The sequence below is a fragment of the Anser anser genome (assembly GCF_964211835.1).
Source record: "Anser anser genome assembly, chromosome: 1".
Lineage (NCBI taxonomy): Eukaryota > Metazoa > Chordata > Aves > Anseriformes > Anatidae > Anser > Anser anser.
Window position 1 is genome coordinate 194,972,088 of NC_139720.1, and position 26,134 is coordinate 194,998,221.

The 26,134-nt window shown below is 38.1% G+C and overlaps 1 protein-coding gene across 1 annotated transcript in view; it reads right to left on the reverse strand.

The window, feature by feature from the left end:
* The window catches only part of DDX10 (DEAD-box helicase 10), a 192,249-nt gene that overhangs the window by 136,139 nt on the left and 29,976 nt on the right, over window positions 1-26,134 (reverse strand). The window contains exons 10-13 of the mRNA XM_083810823.1: window positions 25,419-25,520; window positions 16,831-16,918; window positions 9,725-9,813; window positions 3,358-3,814 (exon numbers count right to left, since the gene is read on the reverse strand). Of these exons, the coding sequence (XP_083666949.1) occupies window positions 3,358-3,814; window positions 9,725-9,813; window positions 16,831-16,918; window positions 25,419-25,520 (736 nt within the window). The remainder of the gene's footprint in view (window positions 1-3,357; window positions 3,815-9,724; window positions 9,814-16,830; window positions 16,919-25,418; window positions 25,521-26,134) is intronic.

Sequence of the window (26,134 nt, forward strand, 5' to 3'; positions counted from 1 at the left end):
GTGCCAGGGTGAAAAGCCCACATTACTCAAGGTTTCAATTTTTTACATGGCAGTGCTAAAATAAATGTTTTCTTTACATTTATTATCACAAAAACACAGAGACAAGATACACACAACAAAGAGACACACTAAGCAAGGGAAAGCATGCAATCATTCTGGAAGCGGCGTTATTAACCGAGCTAACATTGGATGTGTGTCACTTCCCATCACAGCGTAACTTTCACTGTCAGGTTAGGCACCACAGACATTCAACAAAAGCAAGATATTCCAATGAAGTCACACACATCCCCTTCCACTCCATCAGCATAAATAAATCCTGCTCTGCACTTCAGCCCCACGGGACACGCGGCAGTGCTGCACCTCCCTGTGCTCTTCCTGAAGCTGGAGTGGCTTGGAAAGACACGAGGATGAGGAAGGGCTGGTGCTCCTAACAACAGCTCTTTAAAAACTGAAACCGAATGTAAGGTTTCCCTTGAAACTGAACTGCTGAAGCTCAACAACAGCAGCGGGACTGGTTTGCTGTCAACAAGCAGCATAATACAAGAACACCGGAATTGCAAAATCAATCACACGCATTAGAAGTATAAAGGCAAATTTAATTCAACCTTTCTAGGCATATTCATGATCTCCCAATCAGATGATCACATACTAGCTTTTCCACAAGACTCTCATTTTTTTAGCACACAGAATAGATTTTTTTCAGAACTAAATGATCTAGCCAAGAGCATACTTCATTTTCAGACTCCTCGACCCTCTGCAGCATTTGATACTGCTGATTAACACACTGCCTCATCCCAAAAATGCAGCACGGATCCCGTACGTTGAAGTCAAACTGTTTTCTGAGTCCTTGCTGGAAGGCCATTCCAACATGGAGCAACAGGAAAACTGCCCTTGGACTGCTCGGCGCCTTTTTCTCGCACCCCAGAGGAATCGGCTCTAATTCTTCAGATGTCAGCTACAGGCATTCAGTAGGATCTACCACAATACAGCATTAATCACCTCAAAACTTTTATCCAGAAAGTAAACAGATGGGGAAAAAATATAAGTAGTGTTGCGAGTTAACAATTCATTTTTAACATGCATAAAACGTGGTGTCAGGGTATATATATGAAATAACAAAGATGCGCAATGACCGCATCTTTCAACGTAATTTCTGTCATGTGTATTTGTATGCTAAAACATTAAAAGCATACGGTTAGTGATATAAGCCTTTACTCTCTTATTCCTACCGAAAATAGAAACCATAAGTTTAACGCATTCCACAATTTATCAACAATTTTCACAGTAACTAAGGCAATAAACACCACACTCCCATATGCAGTGATTAGTTTCCACAGCTAGGCACAGTACGCCCTGCGTTTCTGCTTTCTAAAAATTATATATTGCACTGTCACTGGCATTTCTGTAGGAGATTATTCAAATTATATTTCAATTCTTAACGATATAGATCTTGAAACTTAATTTTTCTTCACAGCTGCTTAGAGTATTATGCCCCCATGAACAAGTGGATTCAGGCAGTACGAGCTCTTCCACACTTGTAAAGCAAGTATGAAACATTAACAATACTAAGTCACAGAAAAGAATTTCTAGCTTGCCTAACCTATAAATGTTTAATGCTAGAAAATTGTTAAAAGGTTACCCGGTGAGGTTCCAAAGCACTTGTTAAATACTAATATTTTTCGTTAAAAAATTTTCATTCTTTTACATCAAAGGTTTGTGGTGGTTTTTTGTTGGTGGTGGTTGGTTGTTTTTTGTTTGTTTGTTTTGTTTTTCACTATTTTCTGAGCAGAACTTCCAAACCACTTTCCAACATACAAATTCAACATAAAGCTGTCTGTGTATTTCAGCATGGAAAATTGTGGAAGTGATAGGAAAGCTGAGACAGGAGCATTCTTTAAGGCAGAAATCTTTCATTCTACGTTTTGTTTTGAAAACTGCAGTTCCTTTACCACTGAAATCAACTGAAATTTATTAATAATTATAAGCTACTGCCATGTCCAGGTACTGCCATGTCCAGGTATTGCCACTCAGCTCTGCCAAGTACTAGCACCTAGCCAGCCACGGGCTGCGCAGAGGCAGGATGATTCAGGTTTAGAGTAAGAGGAACAGAAATGCAATCCCTGGAGCACCCTTCATCCACTTCCCACACCTATCCTCCTCCCGTGCTTCTGGCAAGAGATGGGAACCTGTGACAACCTCCTCGAGGAAGAGGAGAGAACGCGGGCGGGGGTTAAGTTACTGAGCAACTGCTCAGCTGCGACAAAGTTGGCTGACGGAACTATTTTATACGCATTGCTAAATACTAACGGAAAGATGCTGCTTATAAATGCAGCCAGTGGGCTGATAAGCGTAAGTTCATGACAAGTGCCCTGTGCTGTTAAATAACAGCACGGAAAAAGAAAGGTTTAAAATACCAGTTGGAAAAATACATACATCGCTTAACAGGAGGCTCCCCTCGCATGCATGTAAGTTAAGAGAACCATCTTGCTGAAGCAGATGGCTATTTCGCTTGGATCTCTTTACTACAGATAAATAGTTGCTAGATAGGACAAAGGACACACAAAAAATTCACAATATGCACTTACCAAATCTGCTTTATGGGGGGATGGGATGGGACTTACTATAACATTGCATTTAAAGATTAAATGAAAGCAACATTTCTGGGAATACTGAGTACGGAGCGCAGAGCAACCCTCAATTACAAAGCTACTGACTAAGGAAATGAAAGATCTACATGAATGAATACTTTTAATACACCTTTATACCTATGTTTTAGAAGAAGTGCTTGTCCACTTGCCCTCTGGTATCAGATGAATTCCTAACAGCAAAGGTAGGTCTTGTTGAAAGTAAAAATCTTAGTTTTAAGCTATTTAACATTAACAGTTTGGATCTTTAGGTTAATGTAAAGATCATTTGTTACGATTTGTGTTAGGAAACAGCTCATCATCTACTGCAATTTGGTTCCCAGTGTCATAAACTGCGTAACACCATCAAAATTAGGACTAAAAGTTGCAGCTACTTTAGGAAAGTACAAGCAAAGTAGTAAAAAAGAATTAAAACTGTCAAAAATTCCCAGGTATTCAAGTCATGTTATTCATAAATTAAAAACTACTCTAAGAACATATTTTATGTGAATAAAATTACTTTCTTAACGTTAATAACACAAAATGATAAAAGCATAAGTCACACCACCACTTATCTCCTGGGAGCAATTCTGACCTTTGATACACTTCGGCAACGCATCTGACTTCAAGCGAGCATACTGCTAAAGAGCAGAATTTTCTCCTCATTCTTCCTTGGAGTATGTCCAAAACAAAATCATCAAGATTCATAAGCCTTACTGCAAAGTGTACTTACCTGTGCTGGACCGTCTTTAGCTTCCACACCAAAAACATTCCGTCGTTTCACTGTCAGCAAATCCAGATCTTTATTATCATCGTCGTCATCTTCGAAGAACTGCATGGAGTCTGTGTTTGGAGCCCTGCTTGATAACGCAGCTTCTTTTTCCTCGTCCTCAGATACTTCTTCTGATCCATCCTCAGACTCATCACTCTCCTCAGCACCTTCACTGGAAGGGGGGTGTTTTTCTGTTTCTTTCCTTCTTTCCTCTTCCTTTGCTTTGTTAGCAGACACCTTTCCACTGAAATTAGTTCTGCATTTCTCCACTCCTTCCTTGTTTATTGAGGAGATGGTATTTTTGTTTTGCTCTGTCTCCGTTAAGGGATTTGTCTTATCGGCCGATTCATTCGCAGATAACTGTTTCTGAACTTTTTGAAGAAATCTCACACGAGGTGCCATTGCAAGACCAAGTGATCTAATGCATGGAATTAAACAAACACATTAGTCTGAAAAGCATATACACAAAATTTGACTAAATTAGAAGCCTTCATCGAAGGCTCAAGTGCTTCAATTTTAAATTTGGTAATTTACATTTACACATTTTCACCAATATATTCACAAAACAGTATTCACACAACAGGACACTCTAGATTGTACAATATAAGTGAACACTGGGAGAGGAATGAAGATTTAAAAATCGATAAAACAGTCAAGAAAAATTACAGAACTTCCCAGGAAAGGAATCAAACAAAGAACCTGAAAAGTTATAGAAAAGGATAAATTAAATACGTTCTATAATAAATACAGTGGAAGAAACACCAATGTAATTTGGTATGAAGATGCATGGACATCATGTCAAGGACTGAGATAGTACTGATATCTGTCAGTGTCCTTCACTGCTAGAAAGCAGTGCTTATCAAGTCAGTTAAGAAAGCAATAGAAGATAAGCTTAGACCAAGCTGTGTACAAACAACCTCCTTATTGTATAACTTCTCAAAGAAACTTCAGGATTTGGGGTCATTACTGTCTCTTTTCTATAATATATTCCAAACTGAGAATAATTTGAGAAACACATTCTACTACTGCTGAAAGTTTCCTCATGTTCTTAGATTTGACAGTATCTTTAAAACTTATTTCTTAATCATTTTCCAAATCTAGAGTTCAGTCATACTAAAAAAAAAAAAACATGAATATATAAATAAGCATTTCTTTGCATCAACCAGAAAAGGCAATATCAGCTTTCATTAATTCATTAGATGCCACTCAGACCAGACCACAATCCTACTTGCACTGTAGTTACAGCTGTTCTTCCTTCAACCTTAGTGCTAGAATTTGCACATGCTTCCATAATACAAAATTTGGAAGATTTTCTCATGAAGACAGAGAGCAGGTAAGTTATTTGTTGTGATTTAATCAATTCTAACACAGAACATTAAAAACATACTAACACTACAATATAGTCCTCAGACTTAAGACAGCCTTAAAATGCCAGCAGAAATTCAGCTGACAAACTGAAAAACAATTCTTTGGTATGAAATGCAGTAGCTACTCGGGAACAAGCTCTACAGAAAATGTTTTAAATCAACTTCTGAAAGCAATGCTGAAACCAAATACTTATTTTGCTACTATAAATGAAAGCACAGTTGACAATTCTATCAACTGTCAGAAAATGAAGTGGCCAGACAACATCGTTCCCTAAAACTCATCAGTGAATGTGTTAAAGGAGCTGAATAAAACATCCACAATGCTCAGGATGCTCAGGTACATCCTCCAATTCAAAGCAGGTTGACAATAATTTTCAGGAAATAATTTGAAAAAGTAAAACTCCAAAGGTGTTCAGAAAGAATATTTCATGACTTTAAGAGGAATACTGCTTTTATTTCCTATTGAATAAGGAAAATTAAACATAAGTAAACATTTTAGAAAATGAATTCAAAGAAATAGCATAGACTAAAAGTAATGCCTCTTCTGAGATCTGATGATCTCTGCTTCTATGAAGATCTTGAGTATGTTCGTATTAACATAGTATCTTAAAAATCCCTCTATTTCAATTGTGTGAAAACACGGGCACCTCAACTTTCTGAATGATGGTATCTTAAATATTAAGCAAAATCTGTTCTTCTACAGAACAAATTAAACAGGAACTGAAACACCAGTATAATCTTTTATTTTTTAACTGTCACAAGACTGCCTAACTTGCAGCCAGAAGATTTCCAGTCCTTTTTTAAATGTGAGCCAGTTGTAAAGTGTGTGGTCATTTCTGCAGGAGAATTGCTACACAACAATTTTTTACAGAAGTTAGTTCTTCATTCTAGTGCTGCAAGTTACTACATTAACTAAATATAAGACATATTGCATTGTTAAACTTACTCAGAATGATTTGAACGCACAAAAACACAGCGCAGTGATTTCCATCACTGTAGAAGAGGAAATGATATAAAATAGCCTGAGAAAGGTTAAATACTTCAGAAGCAACTTCAAGAGACGAAATGTGTATTATTAACCTTGCAATATATGCTATGCGCTCTCAGTAGCTAAGCCACCCTGACACCTGCTCAAAAACACAGCAGAGAACAAGCAACAGTGGTTTCTAGAGTGCATTAAAGACCATTTTTTCAACTTGGCTGGACTAACCAACCATGAGAGGCACTCTACTGCAACGCTACTCATGCATATGCAAGCACTTCTGAGGTAAGTGAAGGTCGATAGCAGGCTTGGCTGCACTGTGAGAAAAGATAGTTTAAGATCCTAGCAGAAACGAGGGTGATGAGTAAGAGAACTCTGGGATTTAAGAGAGGAGACCGCAGCTTGCTCAGGGGACTGTACAGCAGGACCCGAAAGCTCAGAAGCTCGCAGAAGCAGTTGTAGAAAGCTCAAAAAGGGATGGCTGGGTCTCACAGGTGGTTGAAGGGGAGTGATGTGAAAAATGCCCAAACTCCACAGATCATTGGAGGCGACACTGGGGTCTGTATGTGTAATACTGTGTAAGGCTGAGATTAACTAGGTAACAGCATGCAAAATACTAAGTCTGGTTACAGGTGTACCAAAACTGGAACCAACTTGGAAAAAGCAGTTAGGGATAGGCCATTGATTTGGAAGGAGGCTGGAGTCTAGAAAAGAAACCACAATGGCAGCAAAATGGAAGGCCAGGAAGAGGCTGGAGCACCTCTCCTATGTAGGAAGGCTGAGAGAGCTGGGGCTGTTCGGCCTACAGAAGAAAAGGCTCTGGGGGAGACCTCATTGCAACCTTTCAGTAGTTGAAGGGGACATATAAAAAGGATGGGGAACAACTCTTTGCTCAATTGGATAATGATAGGATGAGGGGGAATGGTTTTGAACTAAAAGAGGAGAGGCTTAGATTAGAGATTAAGAGGAAGTTCTTCACTCTGAGGGTGGTGAGGCCCTGGCACAGGTTGCCCAGAGAAGCTGTGGATGCCCCATCCCTGGAGGTGTTCAAGGCCAGGCTGGATGGGGCTTTGGGCAACCTGGTCTGGTGGGAGGTGTCCCTGCCCATGGCAGGGGGTTGGAACTGGGTGGTCTGTAAGGTCCCTTCCAACCCAAGCCATTCTATGATTCCATGAAGCAGCCAAAGGATGAGATGTACAAGCCCATGGCTGGCACTGCCTGGGGAACGTATTGGGCAGCCCTGCGCTTGCTGACAGCGGCAGAAGCAGGACAACAAACCAAACCTTCTGTCCTGACTGTGCCGTAAGGGCCAGGCCTACATTTGCAGTGCAGTGGGTGCTTTCTCTGGTCAGCGACAGGACAGACAGATGTGGACAGATGGATCATGCATCCTGGTATCGCCTGTTTCAGGTCTGAAAGCACCTGCAGCTACCTACTGCTGTGTACCATTGATCTGTAAGCAACACTGGTAAAATTAGCTGGTACTGTGTTGTGTGTAACAGACATTTCCCAGACAATTTGGCTTCGACCTGCTTTCTTTATTTTCCGTGTACCTGTACAGGGATAAACAGAGAAAAATATGCTGCATTCCTCCTAGAAGACATGAGGAAAAAAATCAGGGGAAATTACCTCCCTTAGCAGCCCCATAGAGCACTAACTAGCCTAAGTCCAGCAGACTGCCTGTTAAAATATGCCCTTGGAGACTGAAATATGTGTTAGCATTTAACAGAATAAGGTGCCTGAGAAGTAAAATATTTAGATTCCCTGCCTCCTCTTTACCTTGTCTAGTACCCAGGAGGACAGAGTAAGTAATTATTCCTTTTTACCCTGTTATTCGTTTACATTTGCTTGTATTTTCAATGCTGTTTTTTGCAACAAAAAGACAAATTTCTCTTTTATGCATATGTGGAAGAGATTCTCCTTCAGGAAACCTAAAGGCTGGTTATGTTCACAACAGGCCTATGCAGGTCTTCTTCCAGCAAATTATTCTGGGCAACAATTTGTAATGAGAGGACAAGGAACAGAATACTAATGTACCACAGCTCAAGGATGATAAATCTCTAGAATAAATATGTATATGTATACACATACACACAGAAGAGACCACTGCTTTCTGCAGAGACTCTATCACCAGCATTGAAGAGAACCTCAGTGCACAGACAGGCCACGCAAGAGAGCAATAGAGACGACGGGCAACAGCCAGGCAGACTGAAATGCAAACCTGACAGAGGCATCGAGCAGCCTGTTTTCTCTATAGGTTTTTAAGTGGAGTAACATCTATCAAGGTAGCAGTAAATCTCTGAAGAAAGGCTGAAATACTTTCAGGAGAATCCATAAAGAAGGTAAAAAGGAAGAAAGGACACTTATTCCAGCTTTTGACACGAGTTTGTGCACAGACCGCAAACCAGAGCTGCTTCTGAATGCAGAATTTAAACACCCAACTTCCAGGGCCTTTCAGACAAATTGAGCTGACTTATCCACTGTATCACTGTGGTACGTGCACTGAATTGAAAGGCAGGGGACTGCAGGGTGTATGTTGGTAGACTATCCGTCTGGAGAGAGGGGAAGAAGAATGCCAACAGAAACTGTTCATTTAGAAGAGAACCTCCAAATTATCTTCCAGATTTATTATCTTCTGACTTTTTGATTATGCTTCCGTATATTTCATAGTCTTGACTAAATCTATGCTACTCTACCCAAAAACTGTCCACTTTCTCCCATTTTAACACAGAAATTAGTAACTTAGCAAAGCTGAAATTGGAATCGTCTTTTATGAAGGACCAAATCCTGGCACAGGTGCCTAAGAGGAATTGTAGGCTATTCTGTCTACACAAATATCAGATACTAGATGGCACACTGCACTGAAATCCAGAAAGATGCACTGGGATTCCTAAAATTCGACACTAACACCATCTGTCAGTAGACTTGTTACCACTGGTTAAATTTTTGTGGTCAGCCCTCTAAGTTCTTATCAGCATAGAGTAAGACCTATGCTAAGGTTTTAAAGCTGCTGCAAACTACACACAGGTCAAGGGGCAAGCAATAGTTGTAGAGAAACTGTTGAAGTTTTTGCTAGCTCTCTTAAAAACCTCAGTCCACAAAGCATCTTTTGTAACAGTTGTGTTACCTTTAAAAACATAATCATGTTAATTGAAGCAGAGCACAGGAAGACCAGGTGTTCTACAGTCTAGTAATTTGTCACATTTTAGTTCATTACACTACGTGCTGACAATTTTGAGGACTTAAGTCTTCTCTGTATGAAATTCCAGAGACACGTAAAATTAATTTATCATGCATCTTTGAGCACCTTCCTGCTCCCTTCTGACTACCCTATGTCCCCTGAGATTGTTCTAAAGCTTCACATTTTAAAACAATCTCAGATGGCTGTCATCTTTAAAGTCAACCTGTCAGAATTAATTTCCCTCCCCTAGAAAATGTGGAAAAGATCACATATATGCACAAAAACAGACATGGTAAAATGGATGCTACTCATACCAGTGCAGACAAGTTAACATCTCTACCAAGCCCAGAGCATCTTTTGAAAAGTAATTTACATCCAGGGAACAATGTCCCTTTCACACTCAAAATACGACTGCAAAATAACATTTTTACATAATCCAATTTCTTTCTAAATACTACACTAAACAAGTCAGCATTTAGCTATGAGGTTAGAGGGTAAACCTGAACAAGAATTATATTGTTCTCTATCCTTTTACTTAACAATTTCTGTCTTTTATTGTATCTTCGGCTGTAAGAATTATTTCTGTTTGTAGAGGTATACTGTTTTTACACATAATTTCTATTTAAAATCTCTTTTAAAATATGCAAAAGCACAGCGTAAACATGAAACTGTAAATATAAGAAACTTTACAAATCTATATGTTAACAGTCAAAAAAAGCTTTTTAAAGCTATTGTACACCGCAAAACTACTTGTTATATACTTTTCACTTTCCGTATTATGTTTTTTGTCATACTTACAGAGCATATTCTGCTAGAGGCAATTTGAAAACATCAAATACTTCCTTATTCTTCATCAAGTAAACGGAACGCAAGTAGGATACAAAACACTGAAAGGAAAATAAAAAGTATTTTAAAAAAACTATATATTTACCAACACATGAAATAAACATTATATTGTTGTTCTAAATACAAAAGGATTTCCACTATAAGCTGGTCTGAAGCTAACTTCAAAGTGAAATTCTTTTACCCACTACTGATAACCCAAAATTTAACAGTACTACGGAAGTGATACTACCTCAAATATTCAGGTATTTCATTAAAGCACATTAATTGGCTTAATTTGCCACTAGAATGTCATATTTTCACTAGAAAGTAAACATGGCAAATTAGTCAAAAAGGAACCACCACTGATGTTTTTCCCTCCCAGATTTTCTAGATGCTGTTACACTATTCTGACACCTGAATCACATGGAAGCAAGAAGAGACTGACTATGCTGCTATCAATCTGAGGTGTCTCGGCTTAATTGCAGCCCCTGGCGAACAGAAAGTGATTCAACTCAATGTAGCTGTCTTTCACTGTAGCCTAGGATAATTCATATTACCTTGCTTTTGCCACCAGCTAACCATACACACGCAGTCAATGAATGCAGCTCAGCTGACCAACATCAATTCACTGCACAACATTCACTAATATGAGTCCAAGCTTGAAATTTTAATTAATCCCTGACATTCACCAGGAAAACTGGAACCAATCTGTAACAGAACAACTTAATCTTGTGTTATATTTTTCCTCCACCCTTCTCAAAAGGACAGATTCCTATTATTCCTTTATTATTCAGCTTCTCATCGTTTTTTACATAGTATATTTCTGCCTATCGTCAGTTCATTTCTTAAAATCAGTATTCTATCACCACTGACAGTACTAGATAGCTCTATTTACAGCTTACTCCTATTCAAACTGAAAAAAAAAAGAGAAAAAATACTAAATTGCTTTGTAAAATTTCACAGCACTTTTTTGCTGCAAACGTAGGTGATGTTCTGATAGGTTAACATTCATTAGTCAGTAAATTGTATTGTTTATTCCAAAGCAGTATTCTGTTGTTTTTGTTTTGGGACACCAGTTTAAAGAACTGAAATCGGCCATCTATTGCTTTTCTTACGCATTAACAGAATTTTGGGATGGCCTCTTGCGGTCAGTCACACAATACTGCAATTCCTTCCCCCTCCATACCCAATCTAAAAAGCAATTCTTTAAATCTATTAATCAAGAACTCAGAATAGTTCGTATCACTAGTATAAGTATTTGCTGGTAATCTTAATCTGATCTCCCAATAAATATTGCTGTAAAATAACAGACAAATACCCATCCATGTGATGCTACCCAGACATACAGAGTATTCAAAGTCTCGAAAGAAAGAACAGACTGTCATTTACCCAGCCATGACTTAAGAATTTTGACCCTCATGTATTACTTAGTAGTTCTGTACATTAAATTTCAATAAAACATATTAAAATATGTTCTGCTCAGCTCCAAAGGTTTGTCTTTCCTTTCCATGGCTGCATGTCACCATCTACTACCAGAAAAGCTCCAAATTAACTCCTAAGTTAACAAACAGATGCAGGAAAACCACAAGTAAACAAACCCTTCCTACAACATCTGCAGTTGAAAAACTCGTTGAGTTTACCAGTTCTTATGTATATAACGAGTTGTAAAAGCAGCACAGATTGTTTTATTCTGATAGAAAAATCTGAAGATTTTATGATTGCAAAACCATTTCCAACTCTCTAAAAGCTGATGGCAGAACATTTCTGATGCTGGTGTTTGTGACAACCATGTCTTTTACCCCACTTCTAGGAATAATCCAAAAAAGCAGAAAAAAAAAGTTATCTGCGTTTTTAGACTAAATACTTTTGATAATACACTAAATTTGCCTTAGGAGAGTCTAGACTAGTGAAATACCAATACAAAGAAACAAGTCAGTAACAGCAAACATTTATCATCCCCCATTTTAAAAGTCCAACATAAACTGTTCATACAGCACTTGGGGGTCTCTATACAGCAAAACTGAACTATCTAAAATAATAGCAGCAGTGCAGCATAATGTACTGCAATATCTTAAGTATTAGAAAAAATCCTTGGACTATCACTTGCAACCTAACTTCTGATACATGCCAAAACTCCTGCCACCAAGCTTAAACCAGCAGCCAGTTAAGCTACTCTGGTTATATTCAGGTCTGTCACAATCACACCCTTGTTCTGCCATGTACAGGCACCTGTCAGAGAAAACGTTTGTCTCTGTAATTCAAGGAGAATTAGGGAAAAAAAATCTATTTATTGTTAACCTGAAATAAAGGAGAAGAAAAACAACAGTTGAGGCACCAATCTTCTATGGGGGTTCTTGAAATTCTTAAGAGAAAAACTATTTCCGAAGGTGAAAACGATGAGACTGTAGATTAAGCACTGCCACAAAGCCATTCTTCTTTCCCTTGGCAATTTGAAATAAGAACTTGTGTGCAGAGCTAAGAGAAATGCTTTTCAAGCTGCCCAACGCCTTGTTAGAGACGTTTTTACTTGTTTGCTTTTCCAAATGCTAAGTTTTTCAGGTAACTTTCTGATCTGATTATCTCTTTCAATTAATTTTAGATGTGGAAGGTTTTAGCACAACCCATTTCAGCTGGTACCAAGACTAAGGTTTGGAATAAAACACTTGCTTTCTCACGTTAAATTATTAAATGTTTTACCAAGATACCCAGAAACCTTTAGGAGAAGCCTTAAAAGCTGACAGATCTCATTAACCCATTGCAGTCTAGGAAGCGGTAACAAAATTAATTGGCAGAGCCTCTTCCTTCTGTATAGTGCCAGATGGGCAAAAAAGAGGTTAAATGAAAACTGCCCTTTCTGGGAACCTGAGAGTTGCACTATCCTTTTTCAAGTTTGTCACAGACAGGATTCAGGCTGGAATTGCTCTACGTTCAAGCAAAAAAATGTTCATCTCATTAAGATAAGAGGCTTCAAAGATCATTCAGTATTAATATAATGATGATTAAAGTCTTCAGCTGACCTCACTTGCTATTTCAGACACTATGAACACTTCCAACATGAGATATTCCTCACCCCAAAAGCTCTCATCCAAAACAGAAAATTACATATAGCATGGAAGAGAAGTTCTACTTTCAAAGAAGAGAAATGAAGTACAGAAAAAAGTAAATGGCTTCTTCAAAACTGTGGCAACTTAATCTGAATTCTGATTTGATTTCAGTGTCTTTACTTCAAGCTCCTTCTAAAATATTGTCAATCCTTTGGGATTTTATTCAATTCTCCTAAGACTTGGTCACTCCTTTGCATACAGACCAGAGAGCTGAGGAAGATAAATTTCATCAGTCTGAACTCTATTCCTTCTCCTTTATTTTTTTTATTATTATTATCCACTTCTATTTCTGCTGTTTTGATATCACTTTGTTTTTTTGTTTTTTATTATAACTGAAAGTTACAAAAAAAATCACATGAATTAATTTATACCCTTATGGATAATGTTAATGCTGAGCATCAGAAAGACCTTACAGCTTTACCACAGCAGTATCTAGAGGCCCCCAAAATGATTCAGACTAGAAATAGCTATGGCAACTATCTATACTAATTTGCTACATTTGCAGTTTTAATTTATTGATGTGTTTCTTGAATAATTGTTTCAAGCAATAATAAAAAAATCAATTTATGTGTTGTTTTGACAGAATTCAAAGTTAACAGGGCTTGACTGGAATCTCAAGCCATAACTAATTATGTTACCAGAACACCCTGCAAGTCCTTCTGGGAGAGATGAAAAATTTAACAGAGACACATCACTCTGGTGTCCAAGTCTCCCCCTACACAGAAACATTCAAGTTAGCAAGAAAAATACTTTATTTTTAAAACTCTTTTTCAGAACTGGGTGAATTGGCCTATCAAATATTAAAATTACAAAGAATGCCAGAAGGCAGCATCAGTCCATGAGAACTGTGGCGGTTTCAGAGGAGCCCAAATCTGATACACCCTCTCTTTCCGATCAACAGCAGAGGAGCCAAGTCCTATGAAACGAACCATGAAATTCCTTAAACCAATTAGTAACCAAGAATTTTCTTTTAGAAAATAAAGGCGTCTTGAAATAAATCAAGAAGCTGATGCCACCAAATCATAATTCTCTTCAGACATAAATATAAGCAAAACAAACATACAAAAAAAAAAAAAAACACATTAATTCTCTCCCTTATGAAAATGTTTCCCCAACAGAGTTTTCACTTTTGACATCCCAAATGCAAGATGCAATCACTCAGATCTCATGCCCTCAACATACTAAACTATATCGTACTCAAACCTCTGTGCATAGCTGTTGCAATGCTGTCTGATCCATCCTGGTACTCCAGTAGGGAATTTATTTCTCACATATGTCAAGAAGTTAGCCGCTTGCAACAGGCAGGCTAGATAGATAGCACAACACCCATGCCTTTGACAAAAGGACAAGAACCTGAAGTCAAGATTTCAGCTGTGTTATTGTTTTATTCACCAATGTGAATAAATAATATGTACTGCTACTGAAGGACATTAGCAGAGCATGTTTGAACACCCAAATCTTATTAAGGAGAGCCAAACTCCATCTATGACAAAATAGTTTACCATATTTTAATATCTTCAAAAACTGATCGCATATACAGCTTGCCTGAAACTGCACTAATAATATTCGTAAGTGAAAAAACGCAACAAAAATAGCTTAAAATGGTAATTAAATGGTAATTTGTAATTTTCAAAATTAGTTGAAGATTTTATCTGCAAGCTTGACACACAGCCCATGTTTGATTTCCTTCTTGTGTTATTTTGAAACTTTATCATTGTTTTCTTTTCTCAATTCAGAAATCTCTCTCTCTTCCTTTTAAGTGATCTTAAAAAGCCAAAGCCAAAAACTGAAAGGTTTGTTAGTATTTTCATTCCAAGTAAGAGAACGCTGGCTCCCTCCTACTCTCATCCACCCCCTGCCAGCTGCTCTGCCACTTCTGATGTAATTTGTGTAACTGCAACTTCCTGTGGCAGTTGCAGATGATCACACTGTGTCACCAGTACATCTGGCCTGTGTAATGTCATGATGAAGCTTACACTGACAGTCCACATGCTACAACCTCACTCTAGGAGTTTTAAATACTCCAACTGCCTTAATTTTACATCCCAATTCAGCAGACAGGCTACAATCCTCTCGAAACATTCACAATCCCCTTCTCATTTTATTCTACCACTCTAGTTCACCAGAATATTTTCAGGTGTTATTTATCCTCATGCTAGAAAATAGGTATCTACACTAACCCAGAATTTCAGTGATCTTTTGGATCCTTGGATAGCCTCTGTATTTCTCTGAATTTGGCATTTCCAGATTTTCGGTCACTCGGCCTTCGGCCACTAGCTCATTCTAGTACAGAAAGTTTTTCTACCTTCCCCAAGCCTGCTAAGTTTTTGATAAAACTCACATACTGTTCTTGGAGTCCCCCAATATTAATCAGCACAGCAAAGAAACACCATTCACACACTCCTCTATCTTACTTGGAAGAGCAATTGTAAGCAATTTTGCTTCGTATTAAATTCCAAATGAAAGTAAAAATCTCTTATTCAATTCAATGATAGGGATTTTACAGCCGTGATAGAACAAACTGTCCTATATATTCAGGAGATATAGTATTAAAAATTGATTAAGAAATTAGGCACATGAGACCAACATGATTTCATATTTCTTACTTTTTAAGCCAAGGAATGAAATCTGTTACTTCCCAGTAAGATTTTGGAATAATAACAACAGCAACACTATCAATAGTAATAATAATAATGTTCTGTATCAGCTCCCCAGGGCAAGTCCTCTCAGGAAGAACTACCAATTTACCTATCCCCTTCAATTAAACCAGTTACTGAACTGAAAAAAGGTACACGCACAGTCCTATTCTCCATCGTGCCACTGAGGATACATGACAAAAAATATAAACTTGGACTGAATTAAAAGCTTTAGGCTTTACAGAATCAAAGTTTAGTTGAAGTCGAAAGAAACTTCTGGAGATCACCTAGTCCAAACCACTGCTCAAAACAGGGTCAGCTACAACAGGTTGCTCAGGAACACATTCAGCTTTGAATATCTCTGGAGACTGCAATCTCTCTGGCTAACCTGTTGAAGTGTTCAAACACCCTGACCATAATTTTTTTTTCTCACATTTAAATTGAGTTTTCTCCAATTTGTGTCCATTGCCTCCTCCCCTGTCACTAGGCACCATTCAGAAGACTTCAGCACCATCTTCTCTGTAATTGTCCTCTAGTACAGGACATACTCCAAGCCTTTAATCATCTTTGTGGCACTTCACTGATCTTGCCTCCAGTACACACATGTCCCTCTTGAACTGGAAGCCCAGAATCAAACCCAAGCATTTCACCAAGGCTAAGAAGAAGGGAAGGACCACCTCCCTCAACCTGCTGGCAACACCCTGCCTAACACAGCCCAAAATGTGGTTGACCTTCTTTGCTGCAAGGGCACATTGTTGGCTCAAGTTCAACCTGTTGCCCAGGGCTGCTTTCTGCAAAGTTGCTTTGCAGCCTGCTGGTCCCAACCTGTACTGGCAACCTCCACAGGTGCAAGACTCAGAGAGCTAGGAAAGGCTTGAGCAAACTAAAAATACATAAATAAATAAACCTCAAACAGCTGAGCAGCAGTGCCTAGATGATCTAGATCTTTTGGACTAGATGATCTTCAGAGGTCCCTTCCAACCTCATCCATTCTGTGACTACTAAATCAAAAATTACTTTTATACCCCAAACTCTAAAATAGTACGTTCCCACCTATGCCTTAACTATAGCACAATAGCAGTAAGTCAGGATGGCTCTTCAGACATTAGCGTCATGAGCCCATGTTCAGAATCAACTCACCCAGGCCATACAGAGACACTTACCACCACTTGCTAAAACGTGACTGTACTTTCTACTGATGCCACACTTTAAATATCAGAACAATTTAGCAGTTCCAAACACTGCTGCTAAGGCACATATCAGCAGGTCAATTATTCCAGCAGCAGTTCTATTCAATTAGCATACCTCAAGAACCGTAGTACAGCAGATGAGTACTTACCCTTTGAGCTTTCTCTTTTAACTCCTGATCTTGGGCTAAGAAAGCTTGCATCCTCTTTTGGATGTCTGTAAGCTTATCAGGATTGATTCTAATTAAAAAAAAAAAAAAAGTTAGCTTTAATTATTAGAACATGCACAAATAAGCACCTATTAAATTCTCAGGAGTATCTTCAAATTTTCTGCATTGCTTTAATATGCATAAAACTATCTTCACTCTGAACAAGCTTACAGAGGAACCATATTACATACACTCTTCAAAAGATTAACACAGAAAAGAGAAATGGGAGCTCAGATTTTTTAACCAGATAGAGTTTTTGGTGAAGGAGATTAAACTTGTCCCAAAGCAAAGCCAAAGTCAGCATTAAAATAATTCTCAAATTTATAAAAATGCTGAGGGAAAAAAAAAATACAACTGCAATGAACCACAGTACTGCTTTATACTGAGACAGCAGTCTTCCTAAGGAAATTCTCAGTGTTTTTGAAAGCTTAAATAAGATCCAGTGTATTGAGAATACTAAAATTAACTTTTCTGTTATAACCAGAGGACGTAGGACGTAGTGGAAGTGGGCAACTTCCAAAAATAAAGGACGTTGAGATTAAGCAGATTTAAGAGCTCCTCAAGATATTTATCAGGTGGATGGAGAACAGCTACTATATTACAAGAAATGCCATTAAACCTGGTAAGAAGTTATGCAAGTCCTCTCCCATTTTTTACTCTTATTCCGGTGATATCTACACTATGCTAGGCTTATTTGCCAAGATCCTTACTCACCTATTTCTTGTTTTGACCTGCTAATGCCACCCTAGGATATCAAAAAAGTTACTAAACATGGTTGGAGTATACCCCTCAAGCAGAGGTCAAAAGAGATGCTCTAACACAACTACCAGATTCCTCACACTGGATCTTGCTGCTGTGTCATGTCATCCCATACTGTACAACAAAACATAGCTTTTGTTTAAGAAAACCAAGAAAAATAAAAGAATCAAAATCATGTATCTTTACATAACACTGAGTCAGTCTAAAAAACATGACTGATTGAAATACTAGGCAAGAAACATTTCACAGTAATTTTCTGTAATGTAAACCATTATGATCATCTATTATTCTCACTAAACAAGAAAGCAGCCATTAAGCAAAGGGTTGTGGGTTGTTACTGAGCAGTACTTTAAAGACATGAAAGCTTTATTCCCTCACCATTTCAATTTCATATGTCTGTCAGGTACAGCCAGTGGAAGACTGTAGTGCACACAAGCTGTTTGGTGACAGTTTCAGTGAAAGATCAAATAGCTGAGTTCCAGTTTCAAGACAGCATATAATTTGCTCTGAATGTGTAAAAATGTAAGACAGAAGTCAAGAGGCATGAAAAATTCAGTGGGACACAAACTGACCAACAAGTTTTTGAAATGCAGTGCAGAACAGAGTGCACATAAGATATCAAAGACGGAAGAAGTAAATTGAGAGGAAGCTCTTCTAGGTTTTGTTCTACCAAACAAGATTAAGAAGGTAACAGCAAAAATATTTATGGTCCTAACATAGGAAACATGGTACAATAGCAAAATAAAAGCAGCAGCTTCAGGAATACTGAATTGTATTAGAAGGTACAAACACAAAATATACGACCTCACTGCAGAGGAAATAAAGGAAGAAGAGTAAAAAAAGCTAGCTAGACAAAATCAAGAGGTTTACAATGACCTGAAACTCAAAAAGAAACCTAAAAGCAGAACTGAATACAAGCATAAAAACCAGCACAAATACACTGGAATAAAGAAATAAGAAAAAATTTATGTGTGTATACAGATAGACAGATAGGAAGGGATAGGAAAAATTACAAAAAAAAAAAAACTTATCACTGATAGTAAGACATCCCAGGAAAGTGTTGGATTACTATTACGTTATGGGAAAGTTACTAATAGATAACATGCACTTAAATTAGCCTGTGTCTTTTCCCCCTCCCTTGTCTTCACTCAAGTGGCAGCTGACAACAGTTACAGCACAGTCCAAGCTCACACCCGAACTGGAAATCCTGGGTTAACAGTTACTTTGATAAAACAACCGGGTCAAAAGAATCTTGCACCTTATCTAAAGAGAAAGCGTGCTTCGGGACATAGCTGTATTTATTTGTGTAAACTCATCGGAGGTAGATAAAAACCTAGGAAACAGGGCAGATAAACATAGTGGTCATCTTCAAAGGTAGCAAGAAAAGAAGTTAAACAATCATTTCTTCTTCACTTGGTACTGAAATATCAACTTGTAAATACCTGAAGAAAATAAGCAAACATGTCATTAATTGGCAATACAGCTTAGTCAATAGGAAAGGAACAGCAGATGTGGTATCTTGATGTCAGCAAAGCATCTGGCAGTCTCATATCCTCAATAAGCTAGGGAAACACAGTCTACATGAAAGCTCTGAGTAAAGGCAAAACCAGCTGTGGAGCTGTTGTAGTTATGACTTACTCACTGTCAAAGTCAAAACGCATACCAAGTTCCAATTCTCACCCAGGCCCGCTATTAGGTCCTCCAAGCATTATGAACAACAGTCTTAGACAAGTTGTAAAAAAAATAAAATCCATGTGCAGTCAACAAATTTTAAGTAATTTAGAAAACGTGATACTTCGTAGCTAAACGCAAGGCAAGATATCGTAGTGTAAATCGAAGTTTTGAATTTTCAACTTGTATTCTTGTTTCAAAGTCTTTACAACATAAACTCACTGATAACATGTCCCTTTTAGACAACATGAGAAGCAGATAAATTGCAAGATGTCAGTACATCGGAAACTGAGCCACACGTTCAGCAAACACAACATGGGGACACACTGAGAGTCAGGCCATGGTGCAAACCAATTCCAGCCCCAGCTGCTTATGAAATGTAAGTATTCTTGAGAAAATGGGCAGGGAAGTTTCATTTCACCAGCATGCAATACATCTAGGGGAAAGGCTGCTAGTTAAAAAAATATGACATGAGAAAAACTTTAGTAATTATCTAAACTTGCAAGACTGTACAGAGTAAGTCAGAAGTATTTCCAACACTTTTTTTCTCTCCTTATGATTTATTTATTTCAACTTTATGGACTACCAAAACCAGACGGGTGTTTAGATGGCAATTCATCCAACACGGGATTTTCAAGAGAGGATGCCCACATGAAGCCAACTCTAAGCCAACCAGTGCAGGCCATATTGCTATTTTGTTACAAAAGCATTACTTGTAGTTTTTAAACTTAAAATCACTTTTTTTTTTTCCATCACATAGTTTCAGTATTCCACCCAGCTTCCAAGCAGCAGCAATTTTTGCTCTCTGCTATCAGTCTGGAACTTGGCTTCCTGAAGAGCAGAGACAACCGGTAAGGCTGTAGAGAGCAGGAAGAGCTGGGACAGCGAGTGACTGCACAGAGCTGCCAGCCTCACACCAGCACATCACGTACAGGTATGTAACCACACTGGGTAGTGACACAAATGGTTTTCCTACAGTAATGATGGCTTTCAGGAGGCGGCAAGTTTTAACAGAATCTCCAGTATTAATAATACTGCCATGTAGAACACATATCTAAGTATTCTCCACTGTGAGAATCAAAAGCAGCAGCTTCTTTCAATAACCACATTCTTGTTATAATATTAAAGCTAGCAATATTTCTTGTTGGCTATATACCTCAGGAAAGGTCATGGAGATCATCTTGAGTGCCACCGTGCGGCACTTACAGGGCAAGCAGGTGATCAGACCCAGTCAGCGTGGGTTTATGATAAGCAGGTCCTGCTTGACTAACCAGATGACAAGGTGATGTGCTTAGTTGATGAGGGAAAGGCTGTGGATGTGATCTACCCAGGTGTTCATAAAGCTTTTGACACTGTTTCCCACAGCAATCTCCTCAAGAAACTGGCTGCTCATGGCTTGGATGGGCACACACTTCACTGGATAAAAAAACAGCTGGGTAGCTGGGCCCAGGGTCATAGTGGATGAAGTTAAATCCAGTTAGTGACCAGTCGCTAGTGGCGTCCTGCAGGTCTCAGCACTGGGGCCAGTTCTCTTCACTATCTTTATCAATGAGAGGGTTGAGTGCACCCTCAGTAAATTCACAGATGACACCAAGTTAGGCACGAGTGTTGATCTGCTTGAAGGCAGGAGGGCTCTACAGAGGGATGTGGATAGGTCGGACTGATGGGCTGAGGCCAACTGCATGAGGCTCAACATGGTTAAGTGCTGGTCCTGCACATGGGGCACAATAACCTCATGCAGCGCTACAGGCTAGGGGAGGAGTGGGTGGAAAGCTGCCTGGCAGAAAGGGACCTGGGGGTATTGGTCAATAGTCAGCTGAATATGAGCCAGCAGTGTGCTCAGGTAGCCAAGAAGGCTAACGACATCCTGGCTTGTACCACAAATAGTGTGGCCAGCGGGACTATGGAATTGATTGTCCCTCTGTACTCTGCTCTGGTAAGGCTGCACCTCAAATACTGTGTTCAGTTTGGGGCCCCTCAGTACAAGAAGGACATCGAAGTGCTGGAGCATGTCCAAAGAAAGGCAACAAAGTTGGTGAAGAGTCTAGAGAACAAGTCTTACGAGGAGAGGCTGAGGGAGCTGGGGTTGCTTAGTCTGGAGAAAAGGAGGCTCAGGGGAGACGATACTGCTCTCTACAAATACCTCAAAGGAGACTGTAGTGAGGCAGTCTCTTCTCTCAATCAGGAAGTGATAGGACAAAAGGAAATGGCTTCAAGTTGAGCCAGGGGAGGTTTAAGATGGACATTAGGAAAAATTTATTCACTGAAAGGGTTGTGAAGCATTTTAACAGGCTGCCCAGGGAAGTGGTTGAGGCATCATCCCTGGAGGTATTCAAAAGACATGCCGATGTGGTGTTTAGGGACATGGTTTACTAGAAAACTTAATAGTGCTAAGTTAACAGTTGGACTTGATGATCTTAGAGGTCTTCTCCAACCTAAGTGATTCTGTGATTCTGATTCTCTATTTGCACTTCCTTTGGTAAAATTTTCTAGAGAGAAGGAACTTGTTATGATAACCCTTTCAGAAGCAGCTTTGATCTTGTTGCTCAACAAAATTAGATGCAACGAAGAAATCTCAAGGTAATATCAAAAATAATTTCAGTTCACAGTTTGCATCTAAAACTTTGAAGTTACAGACTAATAAATATGCCTATAACATTTAATACCTTCAGAGTAGTTTTTGCTATATCTGAATACTCTACAGTACTATATTTATTGTTGCATATTTTAGTTTCTCTTGCTCTGCTTGAGCAACAAAAAATGACATCATTAAAAGCACTAACTGTAAATTTGCAGCTTGTGCTGATTAGAAAAGAATGGTATACTGTAGCAAGCTCTACAGGGAGCTTCGCTATAAAATTGAAAGTCAGGAAAACAAAACAAACCCTAGCCTTTTATTTTCCTAAATACACGTTCAAAAATTCTTCCCCCTACATCCTTCAAATTATATAACTTTGAAAAGCCCTATATAAACGAAGTAAAGAAATGTTAAGAGCTGTTTGTAGAAGAAATACAAAACAAGAAAGGAGCAGAAAACTGTTTCTTATGATATTTATGCAAGATAAAATGCTAACAAAAACAGCAAAATTCTATGAGTCTATGATGTTTTAGAAATAAAAAGCTTCCAAAATGAATTTCAGAAGGTTGAAGAGTTAAACCCCATTTGCAGAAAGCAATGCTCATAAACATCTAACTCACCATGTAGAACAATTCTTGAGAATCTATAATTGTATGAATATGTATATACAACACAGGAAAACTTCAGCAAGAGACCTGCAATGTCATCCATGAGCTGATGGAACTTCTTCAGCAATTTATCAACTGACAAAACACACCAGGGTTGTAGTAATTGGGAAACTGGTTAGAAGTAAACAACCTGACAAGAATTGTCATTAATAGCTTTTAGGATGGAGGTGGTTTGAAATCTAGAAGTAATTACAAAATTTATTTTCCTTTTTTTTTTTTTTAAGAACTTCAGTCAGCCTTTTAGAAGTGTGGCGCTAAACAAGTGTTAAACACACTAAGTAGACCGTTCTAATTAAAAGTAGTACCCTTCATTACAATGTTGCAAATATTAATAAGGTGTCCCTTGCAAACTGGGAAACTCAAGCATAGGGGGCAGGCTGTTAAAAAGTATTATTTATTGAAATCCTTGACTTTGCTTATACTGGTTCCATAACCTATTCAAACAATTAACTATATTATTCATGAAGTTAAAACTTTAGCTGCCAAAGAAAGATGAACTATTTATACTGTGCATGAGAACAGACATTTATTTAGAGAAAACCAAAATGAGATTAATGATTTGATTAAATATCATTTTAAGAAGACAAAAGACGATGTCTGGAAAAAAAGACATTTTGCTTAGACTGTGGTGGTTATACAATTGATTCTTTTAAGGTGCTATCATGCTTAAAGGAAAAGAAAACACCACAGACAGTAAAAGAAAACTTCAGGAACAATTAGACTTTTAGTAGCTATTTGACTTCAGTTTTGCTGTCTTAGCAAAAGGTATCTTCTGTTTGAAGTTCATGCATGTTCTATACAGAATTGTTACCTGTATTTGCCAAGAAAAAGTGTATTTACTTCACTGGCTGCTGTGTAGTCATTCTGTTAGAAGCTACATTCACAAGCACAGTTTGCAAGTACAACCACTAGAATTTAAAAAAAATCCACTAAATCTTAAATCTGGGAAGTGCTATATGCATGTTTTTATACTCCGCAGAAATGACAACTTGTGTCCAGGCATTGCATGTTTGGAGTGATGATATTTAACTGTGATATTAAAAACGGCAATCATCAGCAAAAACAGTCAGGAAAGTCCTGTTCATAGCCTACTACCTTGTGAAGCTGAATGCTGGTGAACTCAAAGAGTAAGATTCAGTAGAAACTAACAGTATTCTGTGGTTATCATTCCAAGCTTTTGCTAATCACTACCACCACAACTGTAATGGACCACTTGAGCCTGACTTTCCACTTAAAAAAAAAAAAAAAAAAAGTTTGTTAAAAGTCACTTTCCCATCAAATTGCAGTTGAACACCTTATCCTGGCTTACCTGAATGCATCGTATTATTTACTTTACAATAGAAAAAGCTAAATTAAGTGAGAAAGTGTCATTATTCAAATCTAGTGAATGAGAAGTCGTAAAGCATGTGTTCACTTGCATTTCTTAACTTGACAAACATGTATGGAAGTGTAAAAAAAAAATCAGGTAATGATATAAATAGCAGTAATTTCTTACTTTTTCTCATTAGAATTCAAAGAATATACTATAAGTTATTTTTAAGCAAACCTGAAGGTTTAAGTGTTGAGGTAATAACAGCCACTTAAAGTTTCACCCTATTCTGTTTTATTCTCCAAAACAATTATTCCACCAACACTCTCTGCATACAGTTAATTATCTTCTAGTCTTAGGTATCTTCACCTTCAAACCATAACTTTTCAAAATAAAACAGTCCTAGCCTTGCTTTTATCAACTGGTAGAAATTAATTCCTACCTTGCATCATCCTTTTCTGTATTTCTTCTAGCTCCACTCTGTGACTTCTGACATGCAGTAACCTGAACTATGTGAGCATTCAAAATGGAGTCAAGCTCACAGTGTATTTCCTGGCTTGCATTCACGCTATTTTCCCCCCATATTTTTTTACAATTCTGTTTCTTCTGTTGATTTAGCATTGGGCTGACAGCCTCAAAAAACATAGAACTGCTAAGTAAGAAATCACCACTGATTTATTTTTAGTGTTTTCTTTATTTATTGTTTTTAAAGCTAGGGCTTATTTCTTTCCTACAGGTACATTACTCTGCATTTAATATATATTGAAAATATAAAGGGGGGGGTCTTTTTTTTTTTTTTAAACATAGTATCATTATATAATTTTGTAACTCTTTCAAAGTCAGCTCTCATTGGTACAGAGAGCATAGATCCCTACTGGTCTCCATTAGTATATTCTCTCCAGTAACAAAGATGACCACTTAGTCAAATTTTTACTTCCTGTTCTTCAACTAGCCAATTCAGAAAGATCATGACAAATTGGAGAAATAGTCTAGAACTAAAGAAAAGACAGGTAAGAGAAACCAGAGTAGTGAAAGGTCTAAAAAACATTACAAGGAAAGATTAAAGAAATTGTAATTATTTAATCTGCAAATGAAAAGGGAAAGAGATAGGGTGATAATGCTCAATTACATAAGAAGTAGCTGCAGAGAGTATGAGAATATCATTTTCAATAAATTCTTGGCACAGGATAAAAGAAATATTTCACTTAAATTATTGTAAGACTTATCAGACACTTGAGGAAAAAAACTTAATGACAAGAACTGTTGAGTATAGATGAGATCACTTTGCGAAATTGTGGAAATATTCATTGGCAAATTAGACAAGCATTAAGTACAAGTAATTTGTACAGCCAACCCTGCCTTTAGGAAGAGATGGAATAGGTAACCTCTCAAGGTCTTTTCTTCTTCTTCAACAGCATCAAAAACACATCACTTCCCTTGTTTGTCCAATTCTAGGCAATTCAAGCATTTGATTCCACCATGACTGTCGTACTCATAACATGCTATTCCTCGGGAAAGGCTGGCAGACAAACCATCAGTCACTTACTTTATTTCATTGACAGGTACTTTCTTCTGCACCAGCTGCTGCACCATGCCTTTTTCTTCTGAGGGAAGCAGCACTAACAAAGCTTCACCCCCTTCTTTGTATCTGATCCAAAGGAAAAAAAAATGAAACAAATTAAACATGCAAAACATACAATTTTTTGTAGTACTCCTCCTGCCTTCTCCACTCGTATCTGTCTTGTTTTTTCTACGCAGGTAAAACGTTTCAGTCACCTCAAACATAACTGGCTTGTTTTCTGTATGGGAAGTTAACTTCTTCCTCTACCTTTATTCTATTCAGTCTGTTTCTATGCCAATAACTCTCCCACTGTCCCTTATCTATTCATTTATCTTCTTGCCATTCAAATATCTTTGGCTGCTTTTACTCCATCACATTTCCCTGCTGGGCCTTTATTCCAATTGCATTCATTCTTCTCCATCAGGAGAAACATCAAGGAAAGGATATTATACAAAAGATACCAACTGTCAGCAGGAGGGTGGGAGATGTTACCAGTTTGTGTTCAGGTCAGAAACCACAGAGAACAAAACTGTGCCAAGGTAGGTGACATATTCCAAGAGAAACTTGGCAGCGATGGAAACAACCTTACAAGCTTGAGAAGCAGGCCCGTGTGAACCTAAGCACAAGAAGGACATGGACACATTACAGTGAGTCCAGAGGAGGGCCATGAGGATGATCGAGGGGCTGGAGCACCTCTCCTG